At 32.3% G+C, this 24,055-nt stretch overlaps 1 protein-coding gene across 1 annotated transcript in view; it reads right to left on the reverse strand.

The window, feature by feature from the left end:
* Positions 1–24,055, reverse strand: part of LRRIQ3 (leucine rich repeats and IQ motif containing 3) — a 94,169-nt gene that overhangs the window by 18,735 nt on the left and 51,379 nt on the right. The window contains exon 5 of the mRNA XM_090271680.1: positions 5,731–5,851. Coding sequence (XP_090127806.1) covers positions 5,731–5,851 — 121 coding nt within the window. The remainder of the gene's footprint in view (positions 1–5,730; positions 5,852–24,055) is intronic.

Here is a 24,055-nt window from a genome sequence, read left to right on the forward strand (position 1 = left end):
ATTTCTGGCTGCTTTAAAATTAACCACTTTTTTAAAGCAAGTATAAGGTAATTTGCTATTAGTTAAATGGAACAAACATGAGGAAAATGTTATTTTTACTTATTCTTCTAATGCTTTTAGATAAGACACTTTTCAACTCCCACAGCTTTTTTAACATCAGAAATATTAAACAATAAATGAGAAATAATATAATTTTATATAAAATAGGTAGTTGGACAATGTCTAAGATAATACAGGGAATGACAGAGTGTGTTAGATTTAATAGATTCAGAAGGTTTAATCTAATACAGCCATATTCTTATGCATATTATTTAATTTATTTAATTATTACACAGCAATACATTTACAGTCCTCAGGAGGCATCATGGTTAAATAGAATGGGCCCTGGACTTTCAATGAGGAAATAAAGCCTGGAAATAGTATCAGTTCTGGCATTTTTGGATTATGTGACCTTGGATAAATTATTTTAGCTTTTTAAATTCACTTTCCTCATCTGTAAAACAGAAATAATAAATTAAATTGACTATTCCAAAAGTGATATGTTCTAACACTGGGGTGGCTAATGCATTTAATTTTCACAATCCATTGCTAGTGACTGCACAAAGCATAAACAGTATTCCCTCATTGCGGGTATTACATTCCAGACACCCCTGTGAAGCAGGAACCTTACATTTATTCTACACTCTTAAACCTGCATAACCTCAACAACATACATATACAGTACCACAAAACCCTGCAATATAGGGAAACATCCACGATAAATAATTAAATATAGTATTTTACAAAATCCCACGATACAGTGAGGCCACGATAAGTGAGCTGCAATATAGAGAGGGGCTACCGTACCTAAAAGGGAAGTTGTCGTGGAAACCAATGCAGATTCTTCTTGCCGGGCAATCGAAAGAATATGCAAGGCAAGATTGAAATCTCTGACATTTCCTTTATTGCAGATATTACAGTATTCACGCTTGCCCTCTGCCCTTGGGCTTGCTATGGGCGACCAGGCTACCACCAACCATGCTCCTGCAGTTCGCTGCACACTCCTCACTGATCGCTGTGCCCCTGCTGCTCGCTGCACCAACACTCCTGTTGGGGTTCCTCTCCCTAATATATTGTGCATAGACAGAGCTTGCTACTAGCCAAAATAAGACATCAGTGCTTATATAACTGCAAGTGCGCTTCACATGTGAATCTAATTATTATCTCTAAGCAGCCCATACCTGGGCATTCGGGATGAGGAGACTGACAGACTCTTGTCCTCATAGAAGTCAATACAGATTCTTCATGATTTTTGAGTGCTGTTTTCCAAGGGTGTAGACATGCCTTGCCTACATTAGAATAGGCAACCCAAAACTCCCTACTCCCTCCTCTCCCTTCCTACTTTTTCTTCCTCTGACATATTTAATATAAAATGTGGATACGAGTCAGCTTAATTTAAAATATTAATATAGACTTCAGGTTAAATGGATTAAATAGGTTAAACATAGTTTTTTTCTTCCTTGATACCATGATCAAAAAGAAAGAAAGAAAAAAAGAAAAAAATAATCATGTAAAGACAACGAAAAAACAAAGAATATAGCAGTTATACCAAAAATCAGTTGTAAGCCAGAAAGTCAGTGAATGAAAGGTAACTGACAAAAGACAGTATGAAGTCGAAATTTAAGGTCTGATGCAAGGAATCCAAGAAGAAGTAAGCTGATTCACAATGTAAAACACTAAAAAAGTGAGGAATTAAAAGCATTGTTTAAAGAATTATTTGAAAGACATAATTAGATCAACAGATCCTTTGGCTACCACACATAACCACTATGCCCTGATAGAAGACTAAAGATTAACTCTCTGGAAAAGTTAAACCAAAGAAATTCTTTGGGAATATACCTGAAGGATCCCAAAATGCCAATTCAAAAGAATGTATTCACCTACATGTTCATAGCAGCACTATTTACAATAGCCAAGTGCTGGAAACAGCCTAAGTGCCCAACAGATGAGTGGATTAAAAATAAAAAACCTGTGGTACATCTACTCAATGGAATACTACACAGCAGAAAGAAAGAAGAAATTCCTACATTTTGCAATAGAATAGATGCAAATGGATACTATTATGCTAAGTGAAATAAGCCACTCAGTGAAAGACAAATACCATATGATCTTACTTACAAGAGAAATCTATTGATCAAAATAAACGGAGCAAAATATAGCCAGTGGCACAGAATCAAGGAACAGACTGACAGCTCTAAGAGGGGAGGGAGGAGGTAGGGACTGATTAAAAGAAGGTGAAAAGATTAGTCCTACATTAGAACATATATGAAAGACTCATGGGCATGGACAATGGTAAAGGGACAGATTATGGATGTGGAGGGTGGGCCAAGTGGAAGGGGGAAATGGGGAAAATGTGGGACAACTGTAATAACATCAACAGTAAAATATAAAATAATATAAAAAGCAAACCAGAAACTGACTTTTAAAGAAAGAGTTTCTTGAGTTGGAAACATCAGGACAGCTAAGAATGAAGGATGAAATATGTACGTGACTGAAAACTGGGAGATAAAATGAAAGTATTATACCAAATTTTGCTGAGAACACTGGCAATTACTCATATCACAAACAAAATATTGGAAGAGTCTTCTTAAGAAACCCTGCATCAGAGGTCCATGAATAAAGAGTCTGGAGTCCACTTTATTATTTACATTAAAGCTACAAATTATTAAACCCAATCACATATATGATCAGAGTTTCCAAGTAGCATTTCAGAATATTATATTCATACTTATAAGTGAAAAAACACAAATTAGCATCATATTTCAAAAATATCTCTAAGAATAAAGTAAATTGGGGGACTAGAAGATCACAGCATACAGAAGAACCACCCACAAAAACAAACAATCAAACCTATATGGTATTAATATTTGATCTCTGTTCTCTTCTCAATAGAGAAGATATTGCATCTATGAACCAAGAACAGCTATGCATATGTATGTATTTTAGAAATTTGATTATATAATTTAAAAGCATACAGATAGAAAATAAAACTGAGTATATGTCCCCCCGAAAAGACAACAAATATAAAAGGAAATGAATACATAAGTAATGAGAAGCAGGAGAATTACAAGAGCAGTCTAGGAGGTCCATCTGAATAACAAGAGTTCTAGAAAAGTCCCCTTGAAGCCTTCAGTAGGAGACCTGAACAACAACAACGAAAAAAAATTTGGCAAAATCAAAGGCAGGTTATTTGAAACAATAGAGTCTGATGAATAAAAAGAAAAGAGAATGAGGAAAGGTAAATGGAGACTAAGAAACTTACATCAAATAGGTCAGTATATGCATCATGGGAGTCCTAAAATGAGAGAAGCAAATGGAGTAGACAGGTTATTTGAAGAAATAATAAAGCAACTTCCCAAATTTGAGAAAACACATGCATTTACTAATCAAAAATTCTCTACAAATTCCAAGTAGGATAAACAAAATGATACCCACAGTAAAAGACATAAACTGTCATACACACACACACACAAAGAACAAAGAGAATCTTGAAAACCACAAGGGAAAAGTGACCTATCACATACAGTGATTTTCAATAAGGCAATCAGCAGAAGTATCAGCAGAGACTTTGCAGACTGAAAAGCAGTGGTATGATATATTTATAGTGCTGAAATTTAAAAAAGAAACTGTCAATTGAGAATTCTATATTTAGTATAACGGTCTGTGACAGTTAATTAAATGTGGCACTTTGGTTAGGCCATGATACACTATTCTATAGATGTTTCTGTGAAGATATATTTTTGATGTGATTAACACTTAAACTAGTAGACTTTGAGTAAAAAATGCAAACAAGAACATTATATAATATAATGCTCAATTCACCAAGAAGACATAAAAATTATAAACACATGCACCAGACATCAGGGGTACAAAATATATGGTGTAAACATTTATAGAACTAAAGGCAGAAATAAAACATCTCTAAGGTAATAGTAGGAGACTCCAATGCCTCATTTTAAATATAGGCTAGCCAATGAAAGATCAATAAGTAAACTTAGACTTGAACATCATTATAAGTCAATTGGACTTGACATATATAAAACTGGAGGATATACATTTTTCTCAAATACACATGTAACATTATCCAGGATATACAGTATGTTTATAAAACAAATCTTAATATATTTTAAAATAATGAAACCATACCAAGACTATTTCCCTATCACAAAGAAATGAAAGCAGAAATCAGCAGTGTAAGGAAAGCTGGAAATTTTACATATATGTGGAAATTAAATGGCACACTCTTAAATAGCCAATGAGTCAAAGAAGATGTCACAATGAAAATTATAAAATATCTGAGATAAATAAAACTGAAAACATAATATTCTAAAACTATGGGATACAGAAAAATCAGTGCTATGAGGCAAGTGTACAGCTATAAATGATTACTTTATAAAAGTAAAAAATGTTTCTAACTACCTAACTTATACTGTATGGAACTCAAGAAAAATAAAACACAACTCAAAGCTAGCAGAAGAAAGGAAAAAATAAATATTAGAGGAGAGATCAACAAAATAGAGTCATAAAAACAAAGAAAATCAATGAAAACAAAATTTGCTGCTTCAAAAAAAATCAGTAATATCAACAAACTTAGCCAGAAAGACCAAGAAAAAAAGAGAGGATGGTTGCACAACAATGTGAATGTACTTAACGTACAGTTAAAAACTGTTAAAATGATAACACAAGAGAAACACCTAAAACCGAGGAATATTTTTAGATTGAAAAGCTAAAATAAATTAAATGGAAAGAAAATCCACCTGAGCTAACAAATATCTGTGAGACAAGTCACAGTGAAATTGCAGAACAGCTGTTATAAAGAGAAAATGCTAAAAGTTTCCAGACAGAAGAGAAAAACAATAAACAGACATTTATATACAATACACAAAGTATTAAATGGCAGTATACATTTCAGAAGTAACACTGGAAGCTAAAAGACAATAAAGCAATTAAGAATTTTTCTGAAAGAAGTTCTACACAGCCAAATGTAAGTGTAGCATGAAGACCTGTTCAGGCTTTCAAGGGCTTAAAAAAATTTATCTTCCATGTATAATTTCTCTGTAAACTAATCAATAAGATACTGCATTAAAATAAAGTAAAACAAGAATGAACAAGATACAGCATCCTGGAAACAAGGGTCTCAACACAGCATAGAGACAAATAAATTCTTGAGATCATAGTTGAAGAAATAATAGCCATTAAGATCAGGTTTAGATAGTAAGTAGTCCTGAAGACACCAGCAAAATGAAAGGCTCAAGTAAAAATATCTTGAAAACAAAAATATATATAATGCACTTGGGGATAATAGTGGTTTGAATATATGAGATTTTCATGCAAGTTTTTTTTAACTAGTATAAGGAAACAAATATATTCCTAATATAGTCTGTGGTTCAGCTAGGAATAGTGTTTACATAACCATAATATTAAATCATTAAATATTAGATAACCCCCAAATAGTGATAATTCTATTAGGATAATAGAAGAGGAAATGTGTAAGCATGTCTATTAGGAATGATTTATAACTTTCTGAATCTGTATATTTATAAAATGTTAAATGAGATATCTAAGAATGATCAACATATACTTCATGTAGTCTTATATTTATAGTTCAAAATTAACATGACCAATTTCTAAAATGTAATTACTCTTCATCAAATTCTGTTCAAATATAACTTAAAAATTCATATAACTAACCTTTTCGAATGAGATGTCTTGACTTTTTGCCAATAGCTTTTCTTTTGAATTCATATAAAAGAGAGGAAACATGTGTTTTCTGTTTACTAGAATATTCTAAATCAAAAGGAGAAAGTATATTCTGTGGAAACAAAATCAACGACACCAATGATAATCTCATATATATGTTTTAGAGGGCTCAAAGAATTCTCACATGTGTCATACATCACTACTGATTTTCATTTAAAAACAACAAAAACCTGTGAGACAGGCCTTATTTAGGAAATATCCTTAGGTTTCTTTCTATCTTTTAAATTTTATATGTAATACCTCTAAGTTATTTATTGAAATGATTTGTCTCTATACAGTGATTCACTGTGCAAGACTTTTTGAATGCTCATGACAGGTAGTAACTAGTCTTGGAATAAATCTCAGTTTTGTTCCTTACTAAAAAGTTCTTCACTGATCAATTCTTATTCAATAATTTCTTTTCAGTATTTACATGACAAAAAATATACATTTTTGCTAAAAAAACAAATAAATAAGTATTCGTGAGCTCAAATATTCTTCTTATAGTTAGAAATTATTCTTATGGTTGCCAAGAATAATTTGAATATGATACACAATATTAATATATTATTAAAATATGACTTTCAATAATGTTGCTTCTATTTTAATATGGGTTTAACTCTTTAATATAAATTAAACAAAGTATGACAAATATGTAGACAATTGTTTTGCAACAGAATCTGTAACAATCAATTTCAAATCCTTTTTCAACTCAAATTTAACCATTAATCCTCTCCAAATTACACCATGTTAACTCTTTAAATTATGTCATCACTCTTGTATCTTGTTACTTTTAGAAATTTTCCTCTATTTTAGAAATCTCTCTGTATCTCCCTCCTAGCAGTGCACTTCATCACATATTAAAAATCACCTCAAATTTTATTTCAGCTTTTCTTTGGATCCTTTCTTTCATCTAGATCTCACACTTATATCCTACACACGAGAAAACAATGAGTGAATTACAAGGGTGTGTTCATGTATTACATTTCTACTAGTACTACTACTCCTTTACCTTCCTCTAATAGAAAATAAATAAAAGTTAAAAGTATTTATCTGTCTGTCACATCTGAGTATCCACTCTCTACTATAAATATTGTTAGTTAACTTATAGATCATAAAATGTATAAGTTCCCAAGTTAAAGAAATAGTTTCTTTCAGAAATAGATTTTCTTTAGTTCTCCCACCATCCCTCTTCATATATCCATATGCCACCATATGTCATCACTTAAAATAATTTTCCTTTATTTTGCTTTATAAAAGAAGAATTCATAACAAAGGGTACATGTGTGACAGTGAAACAAAATTATAGGAAGGTGATCAGAGAGTCTAAAGCCCTGAATGAACTAAACCTTACACAAGTTGCCAAGGTGCAGAAAATGAGTTTTTCTGTTATATGAACTGTAAGAAGGAAAAGGATGTGCCCACTTACTGATTGATCTTTGAAATAATAGAGAAGAAAAAGTTATCAGAAGCCTTGGAATAATCAAATAAATATCTTGTTTTCAATAATAGAAAATATATTCTGTTAACTAGATTACTTTAAAACAAACACTGGTATTCAATGACTTAGGAAAATATTTTAAGGATGTTTTATAGCACGTAGAAAAGGAATAATCAACAAGGAGCAGTGTAAGTTGACAACAAACTAATAATTTTGATTTTCACACAGTAAAAATAATTCAGGTACAAATTTCCTTGATATGAGAAACCTACATTTAGGCAGAATTTAATAAATGGTTTTATTACTTATGAAAAGACAGTATGATTAGGTGGAGATCAGAAATGTTGAGTCATCACATGGAAAAGAGTAAAGGTTAATAGAATGATGCCAATCTGAAGGGAAATCTCCAATATCATGATATGTGGACCTGTTCTGTCCTTATCAATATTTATGTGAATTATTTGAATAAAATATAATGGAAATGCTTATCAAATTTTCATAGGATGTAGGAAGAGAACAAAATCAGTTAACATCAGAGAGAAATTTAAAATATTATCAATAGACTGTAGCAATGGATCAAATTAAACAGATGAACTTTCATAGGAATAAATATTGCAATTGAAGAAAATTCATTTAATCACTGAAATACATCATTTAATTAAAAAATATGAATAACAAGAGACTTAAATATTTTAGTTAAGAGTAAATGAATTAAAAATTCATTGTGCAATGATCTTATACTATATGTTGTATTAAGCATTTCATCTAAAATATGGGAAATGATAATTTTAACATATTCAGAACTATAGCTGAAGCACTATGTCAGGTCAGGGCAACACATTTTCAGATGATTACTGATAACCTGGAACATGAAAAGAAAGAAGCCTACCTACTAAATTATTTTTAAAGCAATCCCTTTCTGATTAAATTCAGAATATAAAAGAGGTAGCAGAGAGATTTCAGGCTCCTCACCTCCTTCAAATTCCATCTCTGTCATCTTGTAAAATGATACTATAGCATTTATCACAATTTTGTTTGTTTGCTTATGTACAACTTGATTTTTTGTTTTGTTTTTATTATGATGATTTTTAAAAATAGTCTACCAGGGCAAGGACTTTGCTTGTCTTTTATTCAGTGCCAAGAATGATCCTTGGCACTCAGCAGTTACTCAATAATTATTTGTTAAATGTTGAATGACTAGTATCGAACAGAAGTATAGGAGGAATAAGTGGAAGTTCAGGGACTTTGGTTTGATACAGTATAAAATGAAACTCCTTTCTTTTTTTTTTTTGGAGAGAATCCAACACCCAGACAGAATTTTATCAGACATTCATAACTTATCATTTTAAAACACTTTATTCCAAGTGACACCTCATCATTCCCTTCTTCTATTTTGAAATCTTACAGATACTATAGTTCCTCCAAAGTTTTTAACTCAGCAACTCTTTACAACTCCTCCATCCCCTTCTTCTAAGCTCTTCATCATGCAAATCAACTTAGACTCTCTCAATTTTTCAGTCTCATATACTTTACCATGCCTCGATATCACCCCCCCCACACACACACACACACAAAAAACAAATATAACCATCTTGCAGAAATAATGATGTCTTTATTCAGGCACATCCTCTAACTACCTGTTCTGTTGATAAGACATTACAGTAAGCCAGAGAATCAGGATGGTAACAAAAGAGCTCTCCATTGATGGTATTGAGTGAGGAAGCTAAGAAAAACTAGTTTATAATAGGTATGGAAGTGAAAAGAGACATCTGTATATTAATCTCATCCAATAATAAAAAAAAATTCTCCAAGTGTTACTAAAAATTGGAATAGAAGAACTGAAGAGCTATGGAGCTCCCTGTAATTGACAAACTAAATAATAAGTACCTGGTTGTCAAATATAAGATGAATGATTGCACTAGATATTTATTTTCCCCAAAAGAGATTATAATTTATCATTCAAAAATTGAAGAGTAGTGACAGAGGTAGCAATTTCCTCTATCTTCTTTCTAGAACAATGGTAAATATTTTATACTAAACTCTTCTTGAAAATTCAGATTCATTTTCAACACTTAATATTTTTAGAATCCTTTAGAATCCCACTTATTGTTCTGAGGATTGTGATTTTGTTTTCACATTATGTATTATGCAAATCGGAATCCCTAACTTTAAAAGAAATTATGTCCTTAATCAAAGCAGGTTAACACATACTCAATGTTATATTACCTATTTATTCCTATACTATCTATACTATCTATACTATCCTATACCCAAACAAGTGTTTGTTTTGTCTGTATTATATCATATATTGCTCATTTTAAGTAGGCTCCCTTTCAAGGATGAGCCCAAAAACCTATGTAGAGTTACAGCCAAGTCACTAGCCCTTTGGTAGACTACCACACTTTGTTTGGGGTGTTGTTTTGCTCCCTTCTCTCTTCCCAACAAAGAAATCATCTTTAAAAATGGTAATTCAGACCTCAGGTTTTCCACATAATAGTCAGGGGGGTAACTTTCGGGATATTCTATATTCCACACTAAAAGTGATGCCCTTTGTTTGTCTGGATAAAACGGCTAGCTCTAGTGTTTGGCTACACAGCCTCTCCTTAGATGAGAGCAGTCTTCAACACAGGGGAGGTCAATGTATAGTGGTCCATGTGTGACAAGTGGCACTTGAACTCTCCTTTTAAGAATATGGGCCGTTAACAGGAAAATTCATGAACAAAGGAGCATGATTGAAAATAAAGTTTTACACAAAAAAATATTTTAAAGTTATTCCCCTATAAGCAACTAGCAGGTTTAAATGCAACCTGAAAAATTGCTACTATTATTTGATTCCAATCTTTCTTTATCTTAGCAAAGAAGACTATAAGAAATAATACTCTTGATATATGAGGAAAAAAATTCACAAAGAATGAACTAAATAAACAAATACAAAAAGTAGCCATGGGAAATAAAGGTGGCTGAAAATTGCATTTTTGCTCAAATGTTTATTTAAGGGATACATGGTAAAAAGCACCATAGAAAAATATGTTTCCTCACTTCAAGAACGGTTAAGGTCTAAGGTCTATCTTTACCAAGATTAGAGGTGCCAGTGTGTAAATTACTGTGGTATACTCTTTGTCTTATACGTTGCTGTGGATATTTAGTAGTAGCAGTCATCAAATCCAGTAAAAAGAGATGCTACAAACTTCCACAGTATATTAGGGTAGTTTATAATTTCAAGTTAAAAGAATATAATGCTAGTTCATGAATAATAATAATTGATACTAGGTACAGTAAAGAACATGAAGATGTTTTAGAGTATACAGGTTTGTTTGTTCAAAAATCTTCCCAAAAAGGTATTTGATTAATTATTACTTTTATGACAATGCAATTCTGACAATATTATTTTTCTAATACATTTATTATATTATATAATAGTCAACCTATTGTATAGTAATAATTGAGAATAATTCTGTATCTGGTTTATCTAAAGATCACATTTTAAAAAGAATGTAGCATAACTCTACATAGTAAGTATTTTGTTTATAACTGTCAAAGCACTTACTGCATCTTACCTTATATCATAATTAAGTACATTTCTCACCCCTAAAAGAAATGATACTCTCTGAGGACTGGAACTACGTTTACTTATCTCAGTATCCCTGCACTGCTTTAGATTCTTCAACCTCTGTTGGCAGTATCAACTCACAAATAACAACAAAAAATATGTATTAATAAATTTGATTGGTTTATTCAGCAAATATGTATAGAGTGCCAATCATATCTGTAGCACAAAGTTATTATTCTGTGAATACTTAAATTCTTTACTTCTCAAAATATTTCATAATTTAATGATTTATGCTCTATTTGGATGTGGAAAACATGGGAAGCAAGATAAAGATACTGAAAGTGAGAAAAACACAGTAGAAAGCACAGGCTGAATGCTTAACACACACCTGGTAAAAATATGTATTTTTAGTACACCTCATATATTCCCTCACTCGGTTGATATAATGGTTTTAATTAGTAAATCTAGTAATTTTGAAACAGAACAGATATAGTATGCATTAGTAATATGTTAATGTTTATAAGTAATCCCCAAGTGATGTGCATTCATATAGTGGTATAAAATTTAATGATGGGCAGTGAAATAGAATTTTCTAAATAAAAAATAAACACTTTTGTTCTTAGGAGTAAAATATATAGCCCAAGAGTCTCTATTTCTCAGTATATTTGAACTGTGTCTACATTTATGAAAGAGGAGAAAAGAGCAACAGATAGGGACTGCCAACATTTTACTAATGTTTAGGTTGATTTGTCTATACCCTAAACACTTCAAGCAAATCCAGTATTTTAGAGAATGTATATATTTTAAATTAGGCTTTAGAATCTGAGACATATATTTACCATAAAACATTTCAATAAATTAACATAGTAACCATATACATAATTATGCTTTTAAAGTAAAGCATATTATAATCAACTTAAATATGCTTTGTAAACACACATTGATAAACTATCAAGTTGACACAATAACAAATGCTTGGATAATATTTCTTGAAATAGATAATTTAGCCTCTTGCAGCTAAGAATAATATATTCATTTTGGGGGTTCAGAGTATTGGTAAATATTGCTTTGTATAAACTTTTATTGCAATACTAAGGACTAAAATGACTATTTCAAATGCAGTTTATACTCCTTACCTCCACTGTTAGAGCAAAAGGTGGTTATGTAATGGGTAGATTATACATGAAGGGGGCCCCAAAATAACAGACATTTTTTATAAAAATTGTGTACCTATTCTTTTACATGTTTAAATTTCAGTCACCTTCAAAGTACTTTCCATATGATACAATACATCTCTCGAGATTTTTTTCCATTGCTCAAAAAGTTTTTGAACTTGTGGATTTGATGCCTCTTAGTGCTTCTGCCATTTTTGTTTATTTGTTTGTTTCACCTCTTCCATATGGGCAAAGTTTTTTCCTTTGAGGACTTTTTTTTTTTTTTTAATCCAGGGAAACAAAAAAAAGTTGTTCAAGGTAAGATCAAATGAATAGTGAGGCTGGGGAATGGGGGCCATGCCATTTGGGGTCAAAAATTGCTGAACATTCAGCACAGTAAGGGCAGGTGTGCTTCTAAATCACCCATTATGAAATGGGCAAATGTTTTGAAGAGTATTTTTTTTAAATTCATTGAAGTCGAACACAGCCTCTCACAGCAACGCTAGCTGGTACAGTAATACAGATGGGTTCCTAGAACACTCAGCTAGCAGGCCTGCCGTCCTGAAAATAATTCCAGGAAGAGGTTCACCTCATAGTAGATGAATTATATAATATATATACATGTAGATATAGTATTTTTACACATACTCAGGTGATATATATTTATATAGGCTTAGTAAAGTGCTGTCACTGGCCCTGGTAGCCAGCCTACAAGTTGTTCAGCCTCAGTACAAATATAAATCTATGTGTATTCACAATGTATTTGGTACAGCTTCCTTAATAACCTCAGTCATACTGCTCTTATTGGAAACATTTCAGCTGGTCCAAATGCTTATTATTTACATGAAGTCCAATAATTATGTGGCTGGATAAAATAACTCAGAACAGTCATTACTAAGACTTCCCAAGATGTAAACCACCTTATGTTAGGTTCTTAAGCTATTAAAGGAGGAATTATCTGAATCCTTATATTTTATTAAGCAAGGACTTAAATATAAAGAAATTTGTACAATCTACTATCAGTCTCTCTGGGCTTTCTAAGTGAATACTGTCAGCAAAAATCCATGCTTAGAAGGAATATCTCTAAAACTAACTTAAATAGTCCAGAGAGTAGCAGTGTGATTTAATAGTTAATATTTTCCAAAACATAATACCTAAATCATATTGAGAAAATTCAGTCCTATCAATTTCTAGATGAGTTATAAAACACAAATCATTGCCACTAAGGGCTTAGACCAATATTGAAATACAGTACATTAAGATTGCCACTCTCTCACCTTGAGCAAATAAAAAATTCATTTTAAGTGGTAAAGAATGGTCATTTTATTGATTTTGTTAACTTTCTTATTAGATAAAGATAACTTAAAAGGTTTTGCATTAATAGTCTTTAGAGAGCAATTTTTAGGTGGTACGTTTCACTGGATTTAAAAACGGTAAAATTAGCTTTCTTGAGGAAGTAAATAATTTCACTGAACATTTTTATACAAGTTTCAAGTTGTTAAACTATGCTGGCATGGATGAACTGCTGTGTCTTTCTCTTTTCAACTTTACACTTATCTTGTGTGTGCAGCTGATATCCCTAAGTGTCCAATCACAGACAGGTTTTCATCCTTTGGTCCAGGGAATGATGTGCACAGTTCCTTTTGACACTGATGAGAGGTGAATACATAAATCCAGCCCACTTCAGTGAAAATGGACCCATATTTATTTTTACCCTGAAGAAAAATACAGTAATAGTTTAAAAATGGAAAAAAATACAGTTAAACTCTTGAGGTGTACCATTAGTTAATGATAGTCTGTAAACATTACATTTTGCCTTGAGGACAGTGAGTTCCAGATTTTCATTTAGGTGCTCATGAATTCTAATAATAATGGCTCTCTATATGATAGCAAGAAATCTAAAAACATGAATTATAGGTTTTTCACATTTCAGTGAACTCAAAAGCTAAAACTAAAAAGGAAAGGTATGCTTTTTACATATTGTCTTCTACCTCTACACTCCACTAAGATCTTTCTTGTGAAATAAGTATATGGATTTCCTATAAATATTTAGAAGTTGAGAATATACACTATTTCATGCATAAAGACTTTGCACCTATTTAAAAAGTCTGGATCTTGTATAAAACTCAAATGGTGTCTCAGATTATATCAGCAATTCTAAGATTTGGGGGGGAAATGACTAGGCATAGTGTATCAGAACAATTGTCCCTATACAAGTATCCTAACTTTAATAGTAGTTAAAAGAAACAGGCAATGAAACAGCAAAACATTTTTATATTTTTAATAACCAAGCAAGTATCTACTATTCATTAATTGACCTATATCATTTATTTTTATATCATCAGGCTATAGCGTTTCTGAAATAATAAATTTATTATAATAACCACAGTATACGGTAACCCCTTTACCTTCTCTATTTTTTAGTGTGTTCTAAGCTCTAGTGTAACAGTACTTGCAAGAAAATCATTTTATTCCATAGTTCATAACTCTCTAAGACCTTCTTACACTTTGTTTATTTTTTATTTGCATCTTAATTTTAATCTATGTCCTTTCAATGAATACTTTAATTCCACTCACCCCACATATAATATCAAGAATAAGCAGGATTCTGTTAGCTACTCTATTCATAGTATCACAGTGGATTAATATTTGCAGAAAATAAATCCATGAGCTATAAATTATATTGCAAAAACAATCAAAGTAGAATTTGGATTATTCTTATCTTATATGCAATAAATAGTATTTTATATTAATCAATAAATATTTGTTGAGTGACTCCTATGTGCATATCACTGTACTAGGTGAAAGGTGGTAAAACAAATAAAGTACAACTTGCCATAAAGTGGCTTGTATTCCTATACTAAAAAATATTCACATAAAACAGCCACCTTAAAAGGAAGCAGGACATGAATAAATGTTAATAGAAATAGAGGCCATAAAACTATTAGTAGCAATATTCCAATTAATTGGAAAAATTACTTTCCCCTAATATTAAAGATGAACAAGTCTTTGTTCTTAGTCTCATCATGGACTTTATGCTTTTATTGAATGCTGCAAATTGAAGCAAAGAGGCAAACAGATAATAAGGTGTAATTCTGGAAATAATCTCATTCATAAACAAAGGAAAGTAATGATCAGATTCCAAACAAGGAGGCTTTGACCTTGCCATCAAGAACTTAATTTAAGGTGAATGAACCAAGGTATTTTAGTGCCAGTCTTGAGATGGACATTGTTTGATGTCATAATTGTAGGAAAAAGGTAATGTGCTAGGATGGGGATAAATTGGAGGGAGGACATGTAGCAGTACTTTTATACTACATTAGCCCTATCTATGAAAAAGTAGATATAATGCTCTCAAACAATAGGCTGATTAGTTCATAGCAGACAAGATCAAATATAGTTATTTTTTACCAAGCCTAATTCTAATACTGGAATATCTCACAGCATGCAACCATGTTTTTCTTCTCAAGGCAGAGCTGCTTGTAAGAATCAATGCTCTATTTCTGTAATCATCTTTTCCTTCCTCTGTAACTACTAAATATCCAACATACAAACTCTGTTTTTCCAATTCTAGGACCTAAAATAGAAGCCTCTCCAGACCAATACTTAGAATTCCCTATTAATTTACCTTTGCTCGTGGCCCAACACATAATCCTGGTAATTAGATTTTTATCTCATTCTTGATTCTTCATCGTTCTGCTAAGCTTTTGCACTGTTTCCCAGTTCTAACTTAATATTTTGCTTGGGTTATTTCCCAAGCCTCCATTCTAGCAATAGTCTTCAGTATAAGTTCTGTTCCTAAGATAACCCTTCAGCATAGCTCCTAGGCTTTGACATCTGATGGCAGACATTAAATCTAACTTTCTGTCTCCACCTGACCCAATTTCAATGTTGATAAACTTTCTATACCCTTCACCATGTGTACAAATTGCTGTTCAAACTGTACATGTGCTCAGTTGGTGCTAGCCACATGGACAGAGAATGGAGCTCACAGTATTTGAATATGAAACTTCTTACCAAGACTGACCACACTTTGCTAGTCCGTATCACTAGAAACTTTCATTTCCTGTAATGCTCCAATCCAAATTATTTCTTAGCCTAATCAATTTAGCCTCAATTAATATATAATTTCTTATAAATTCCAAGATAAAATATATGCTAAAGTTACAACCTGAGTGATATTTTAAAAACTATAAATGTTATCAGAAGGTTTAACTCAATGGAAAGCATCTTGAAGAAACTGGGAACATGAATTGGGCAGCTATAAAAAAGTAGCTAAATCCGGGCGGGGGAGGGAACTGTAGTACAGGCTTCCCCCACTGTTCTGGGAACCCATCTGTATCAGTGTACTAGCTGGTGGTGGTGTGAGAAGGTGCATTTGACTTCGGTCAATTTTTTTTGAAGACTCTTCAATGAGTTTGGCCATTTCATGATGGGTGATTGATTTACGAGCACACCTGCTCACACCACACTGAGTGTTCAGCAATTTTTGACCAAAAATGGCATGACTCCTGTGCTCCACCCTTCCTTTTCACTTGAGCTTGCTCTGAGTGACTGTTTTTTGTTTCCCTGTGTGAAGGAGGTGAAACAAAAAATGACAGAAGCACTAGAAGGCATTAAAATCGATGAGTCCAAATACTGTTTTGAGCATTGGAAAGAACATCTTGATAGGTGTATTGCATCAAATGGAGAGTACTTTGAAGGTGAGTGAAGTTTAAGCATGTAAGAATAAATACACATTTTTTCATAAATAAATTCTGGGATTTTAGAATTCCACCTCATACTTTATTTACATAAGGAAAACAAGAGGCAAGCCGGTAATGATGAACAAGGAAATGAAAAAGTTGAAGATACTAAACCAGCTGAAGTGTACTGTTTATAATAGAATAATGAGAGAAAAAAAAACATTGAAAAGGTAAACTGAAACAAAATTTTAAGAGGCCCATAAATTACTAAACTCTACAGCCTCTATTATGCTCTTTCATCTAGACTCTGGAAACCTTCCCACATCTTCTTGTATCTGTCCCTAATATTTCATTATCTAGAAAACTTCAGGCTGTTGGTTATAAGATTTCACTCTTTACTCTCTATATTACAAACAAAACAGTTAAATAATCATCCTAACATATGGTTGTTCACTATTCTATATACAAGCTTGAATAACAAACATAAGTTGTTAATTCTAAATAATTTGATATGCATAGTTACACTTTATTAAAAATAGACTTTTTCATATCAAATAATAATTTTAATCCTGCAAGTGAAAATGAGTATGTCCATTAACAGCCCTATCCAACTTCAGTTTTGACAATTCCTCTCACAAATATCTTAATATAGTTAGGATTATTTGCTTTCCATTCACACATGTGCCAAGCTAATTCTTACCTCCACAACATTGGTCGAGGAGTTTTTATAAATGTTACTCGTCATCTTTTTTTTTTTTTTTTTGACATTCACTGTCTAGTATGTTATGGCACATATGTATGCTTAATTATATAAAGATATTGGTCAGTATTCTAATACCCCATCTAAACAAGAAATTCTTACAGAACAGAAGATTTCACTCTTCTTGAATTTCCCATAGTATGCTGAAGTAAAAGCATGAAGTTAGAGCACAGAACTTACAATTTCAAACAAAGTATCAATACTCATATAAAAATATCTATATTGATACCTACTTATATGTATAAATATATGTGAGTACATATCTATTGCCTTCAAGTACGCAGGTAAAGCTGATTTTCTAATGATAAAGACCACGAAATTTGCACTATAACACGTGGTCTACCAGTGTTTTATGGATAGAAAAATCAGCAAGTATCTCCAAGATCTTTGAATATTCTTTTTATCTGTCAATGCTCAGAAACTTTCTCTCTATACCAGAAATGCACTACCTAATCACCAAACTTAAAATTGTAAAATTTTCAAAAACTTGGAGATAAATAATATATTTGTTGCACATGTGGGAAAATGTGCATGTTGATTTTTTAATTTGAATCTAATGACATAAAATACAAATTTAGGATAATAGATTTAAATCTTAAGCATAACACAATAATCAAATTGTACTATGAAGATTTTTAAGATATTGCAGTTTTTCCTTCAGTGCCATATTATTTAAATAACAAAATCTCCAATGCCAAAATGATTGTGAGGGTAGACATACAGAAAAATGGAAAAGGATTTAGAATCCTGAATAAGCTCTTATAGATGATAAAATTCCAATAAGGGCACTAAGATAATTAAATGAAAAGTGTTTTTTTTTTTTTAATGGGGTTGAAGAGATGGTTACACACATATAAAAGAATTATGATTAACCCATATCTCACACTATATGAACATTAGCTCCAAATAAATTATAGGCCTAAATTTAAGAGCTAAGATTATAAAACTCTTAGAAAAAAACAGAAATAAATCTTTGAGACTTTGGCTTATACAATGATTTCTTAGATGTGACATGAAAAGTTTTTGACAAAATAAAAGATTAATTTTTTCCATTTTTAAATTTATTTGTTTATCGTTTGCCTATTACAATTGTCCCACTTTTTTCCCCATTACTTCCCCCCACCCCACCATCCCTTCTCACACAGTCATTCCCCACCCTGTTGTCCATGTCCATGGGTTATTTATACTAGTTCCTTTATTAAACCTTTCCCCTATTTATCCCCCTTCTCGTGTTTTCATCAACATTTAAATATTTTATGCTTTGAATATACCATTAAGAAAGTAAAAAACAACCTGCATAATGGGAAAAATATATTCAAATCATACACATGATAAAACTTTTGTATCAAAAAGATAAGGCATTCTTACAACTCATCAATAAAAAGATAACCTATTATGAAATAATCAAAAGGACTTGAACAGACATTTCTCCAGAGAAGATATACAAATGACGATAAATACATGAAAAGATTCTCAGCATTAAGCATCACTTGGGAAGCGCAAATCAAAACTACAATGAAGTACTACTTCATATCCACTAGTATGGCTATAACTAGCCATACTATAATGAGCAAGTGTTGGTCATATTTTTAAAAATTGGAACTTTCACACATTGATGACGCAAATGCAAAATGGTGCAACCACCATGGCAGTTTTGCAGTTCCTCAAAAATATAAACATAGAATTACTATATCATCAAGTAATTTTATTAGATATACACCCTCCCCCCAAAAAACTGAAAAAATGTGTTCACACAAATATTTGTACATGAGTGTTCATAGCATTATAATTGATAATAAGCATAAATTGGAAGCCACTCAACTAATGAATGAATTTTAAGATGTGGTATATATATATGTGATATAAAATGAAATATTCTTCAGCCATAAAAATTAAGTACTGATACATGTTACAGCATTGATGAATCCCAGAAACATGCTAAGTAAAAGAGGCCAGGTTCAAAAGAAAAAATACTCATAATCACCACTCCCCATTTCCAAATGGAAAGTTTTTATTATGTTTATTCTATTTCTATGCCACGTTATATATGTGGTATGTAGAGGACATACTTTATATTTTAGCTTACAGTTTGCTAGATCATGAATTATTACATTTTGTTCAAGTGACTGGACATATACTAGTACACTAAAAACTTAAATTTGGCTAAGTCATGACATATTCAATTCCATTGATTTCTGATCTAATTTTTACTATTTCTTTTCTACTGCTTTGAATTTAATTTGCTCTTTTCTAATTTTCTGCTGTGGAAACTTAGATGACTATTTTTATATCTTTCTTCTTTTCTAATATATACATTCAGTGCTATAAATGTCCCCCTAAGCACTGCTTTCACTGCATCCCACAAATTTTGGTACATTGCATTTTCATTTCAATTGGAGTTGACCCTTGAACTATACTAGGGTTAGAGGATCCTACCACCTCTCCTAAAGCCCCACCCCTGCATATTTGAAAATCTATGTATAATTACTAGTGAGCCCCCTGCATATGTGGATTCCCAACTATAGAGCAAAAATATTCTGAAAAAAGTTATGCTTTTGCTGATGTGTGCTACATAATTAGACCTACAATGGTTACATTTGTACTGAACATCTGCAGACTTTTTTTGTCATTATTCCATAAACAATACAGTATAACAATATTTATATTATATTATATTTAGTATTATAAGTAATCTAGTAATGGTTTAAAGTATACAGGAGGATATGTGTAGGTTATATAACAATAATAAGCCATTTTATACAATCCTTAGATTTTGGTATACTCGAGAGGTCCTAAAACCAATCTCCCATGGATACTGAGAATGACTATACTATGTTTTTTTCCTATACATGCATATCTATGACAAAGTTTAATTTATAAATTAGGCACAGTAAGAGATTAACCATTATAACTAAATATCAAAAAGTGAAAGTTATGTGAATGTGGTCTCTCTCTGATGACATCTGATAACTGAGATTGCTACTAAGTGACTAATGGGTAGCTAGCTTACACAGTGCATGTATGGTGGGCAAGTGAATGATTCATGTCCCAACGGTGGGACAAAGTGGGAAAGCATGAGATTCATCACATAACTCAGAACAGCATGCAACTTAAGACTTATTAATTATTTCTGGAATTTTCCATTTAATATCTTCAATCCATGGTTGATCATGGGTATCTGAAGCCATGGAAAGCAAAACCACAGATACGGTGAGACTAGTATATTTCAAAGAGTTCCTTTCCCCTTCCCCTGCTGGAAGCATATGGATTGTTTTTTTCTCAAATATTCACTGTAAGAACCTGTAAGAACTCCAGGAGGTAAAACCCACAAAAGTGTGGGGACCCCTCAAAGACTAAGTCACCCTGCAGGTTTTATTTCTCAAATTTGTCTACACTGAGTCTTTGGCAATTCATCAATTACAATTCAGCTTTCTCTACTGTGGCACAGGTTCAACCGAGGTTTCACCTCATGGGTTTCTGTTCTGTTAAGTGTGGTTCTCTTTATTTCCCTCTCAGTTTCTCTGTTCTTGGTGGCAGCATTTTGTATAGTGATCTTAGTTTTCTCATAGATCTATAAAGGTTGACTTCTTGGTTTGTTCAGGCTTTTACTTGTTATAATGGAGTGAAAACTTCCAAGCTTATATATGCTTCTTCAAAATGGACTGAAAATGGGAACAAGTAGTGACCTATTCAAGATAGAAATTTATTTCCACCTTCCTAAGTATCCAATATCCAGTACTAGTATGATCCAATTTTCTGTAATCTAGGCTGCTTTCAACTTTCCACTTCACCACCCTAATTGTGGTCTCAACATAATGGTCTAAGACAGAATTCCAGCCATAATATGCACATTCCAAGCAACAGGTTTGGAGAAAAGCAGAAAAATGAGACAACAAGGTATTGTCAATGGTCTTTTGGGGAAATGTCCCAGAATCTGTTACACAATCTTTACACTCATGACATGGTAAGTAAATTGAAAAATAGCTTGCCAATATGTCTACACCCTAATCCCCAGAACCTGTGAATGTTTCTTTATATGTTAGTCTTCTCAGGCTGTTATAACAAAATACCATAGACTGATTAGCCTAAACAACAGAAATTTACTTTCTCAGTTTTGGATGTTGAAAGTCTAAGGTCAGAATTCCAAGTGATTCAATTTATGGTAAGGGTTCTCTCCCTGGCTTGCAGACAACTGTTTTCTCTCATGTCATTCCATGGCCCTTGCTTAGAGCATGCATGGTGGTGGGGGTGGACAGTAGAGAGAACATGCTCTCTTGTGTCTCTTCTTATAAGGACACTAATCATACCAAACGAAGGCCTCACCCTTATGACCTCGTTTAATGTTAATTATTTCCTTAGAAGCCCTACCTGAAAATACAGCCATACCTGGGATTCTAGTGTCAACATATATTTGTGGGGAGGACATAAATCTTAAGTCCATAATACCTTAGATGGCAGAAAGAAGTTTGTAGATGTGATTAAGTATCTTGAGATATGCTAATTTCTGGGGGAGGGTAGTGTATGATTTATTAACAAAAGCCCTAATAAGGGGGAGTCAGGAGATCAGAGAGGATGTAAGAGCTATAACAATGAAAGCAAGAAGTTCAAGTAATGTGAGGTAAAGATCACAAGCAATGGAACGTAGGCCGCTCATAGAAAATGGAAAAGGCAAAGAAATGAATTCTCCCCTAGAGCCTTCAAAAAGAACCAGCACTTTGATTTTAGTCCCATAAAATGAATTTCAAACTTCTGGTCTCTGGAACTATGAGTGAATAAATTTGTATTGTATTATGCACCAAGTTTGTGGTAATTTCTTACAATAGCAATAAAAAATTAATATACATAGCAACACATAACTGCAAGAGAATTGTAGATTTTAGGCAGCTAAAATATGGGGGTTCTATTACTGAGAAAGAAAGAAAGGACAGACATTGGGAAGAAATCATTGCTTACAGCCATACACATTAGTAAATAAACAGGGAATACCTAATTCTTATATTTTTTAAATTGTTTCAAAGCATAGAAAAATAGGAAAGTGTCTTAAGATAGACCATTGTCCGGATATCTATACCTCAAAAAGTAGGCACAAAAATAAGATAATATAATCTCACTCATTACTACAGAGAAAAAATAAAATAAGTATTGGCAATCCCAACTGAATGTTTTCTACTCAACAAAAACACAAATACTAAAGTTTATTTTAACAATGCAAACATGATTCAAAACATGAAAATATATTGATTTAATACATTATTTTAGAATATTAGAGATACTATTAAGACTATAAGACAGATTAAAGAAAACATGTGATAATATTGTTCAATATATAATATTTTTAGTAATACAACTTTCTTAACAAGAAAAGCAGCAAAATATAACTGTTGAAAAAGAAGAGGAAAAGATTATTTTCTAAGGCAAACCTAGAAAATATAACAGAATCAACTGAAAATCTTTTAAAACTCATAAGAAGTGTCTATTCAAGTCTTTCATCATTTTAAAAAAGGATTGTTCATTTTGTTGGTATTGAGTTTTATATCTTTATAAATTTTGGATATTAAGCCCTTATCAGATGTATCATTGAATATATGAGTCTGTTCAGAAAAAGTCCAGCCATTGTTAATATAACAAGAATGGTTTGCCCAACATTCATGTAACCTGGCAGCCACTGAAAGTGGACTAGAGTGTGCAGGCATAAACAATGATGATTTCACTGTACTAGTCAGTGGTAGATGCTGTTGAGTGAGCATGTGTACTGTGTGGCCATCACATTCAAAATGAGTGAGTTGAGCAATGAACCTCCATCCAGTTTTGCCTTAAGCATGAACATTCCTCCATGGAAACTATTCAGATGATTCAGAAGGCCGCAGCTATGGGCAACTGGTGATTGGCAGCTTCATCACAAAAATGCACCCACTGATGCACCACATCTCATGTAGTTTTTTGGTGAACATCAAATCAACCAGGTAACTCAGCCCCACTACAACCTAGTGTTGGCACCCTGAGACATCTGGCTTTTTCCAAAACTAAAATCACCTTTGAAAGGGAAGAGATTTCTGAATGTCAAAGAAATTTGAAAAAATATGACAGGGAAGCTGGTGGCAGTTGGGAAAACTGCGTGAGGTCCCAAGGTTCCTCCTTTGAAGGGGACTGAGGCATCATGGACCTATGTACAATGTTTCTTTTTCCTTGTATCTTCTTCAATAAATGGCTCTATTTTTCATATTACATGGCTGGATACTTTCAGGAAAGACCTTGTATCCTTTCATTCTGTGGGTTGTTGTATTTTTGTTGACGTTTTCCTTTGCTACGTAAATTTTTTTTAGTTTGATGTAGTCCTGTTTATTTTTTCTTTCATTTCCCTTGCTTTAGAAAATATGTCAAATAAAATATTGCTACAGCAATGTCTGAGATTTTACTATGTTTTCTTCTAGAATTTTTATTGTTTCCTATATAACATTTAAATCTTTGATCCAGTTTAAATTTATTCTTGTGTGTGATGTAAGAAGGTGGCCTAGTTTCATTTTTCTGCACATATCTGTCCAATTTTCCCAACACCATTTATTGAATAAACTATGTTTAGCCCATTGTATGTGCTGGCTTCCTCTGTCAAATATTAATTGACTATAAAGGTGTGGGTTTATTTCTGGGCTCTCTATTCTGTTCCATTGATCTATGTGCCTGTTTTTA

This window comes from Furipterus horrens, unplaced genomic scaffold (genome assembly GCF_987537825.1).
Source record: "Furipterus horrens unplaced genomic scaffold, mFurHor1.1.pri manual_scaffold_3, whole genome shotgun sequence".
Taxonomy (NCBI): domain Eukaryota; kingdom Metazoa; phylum Chordata; class Mammalia; order Chiroptera; family Furipteridae; genus Furipterus; species Furipterus horrens.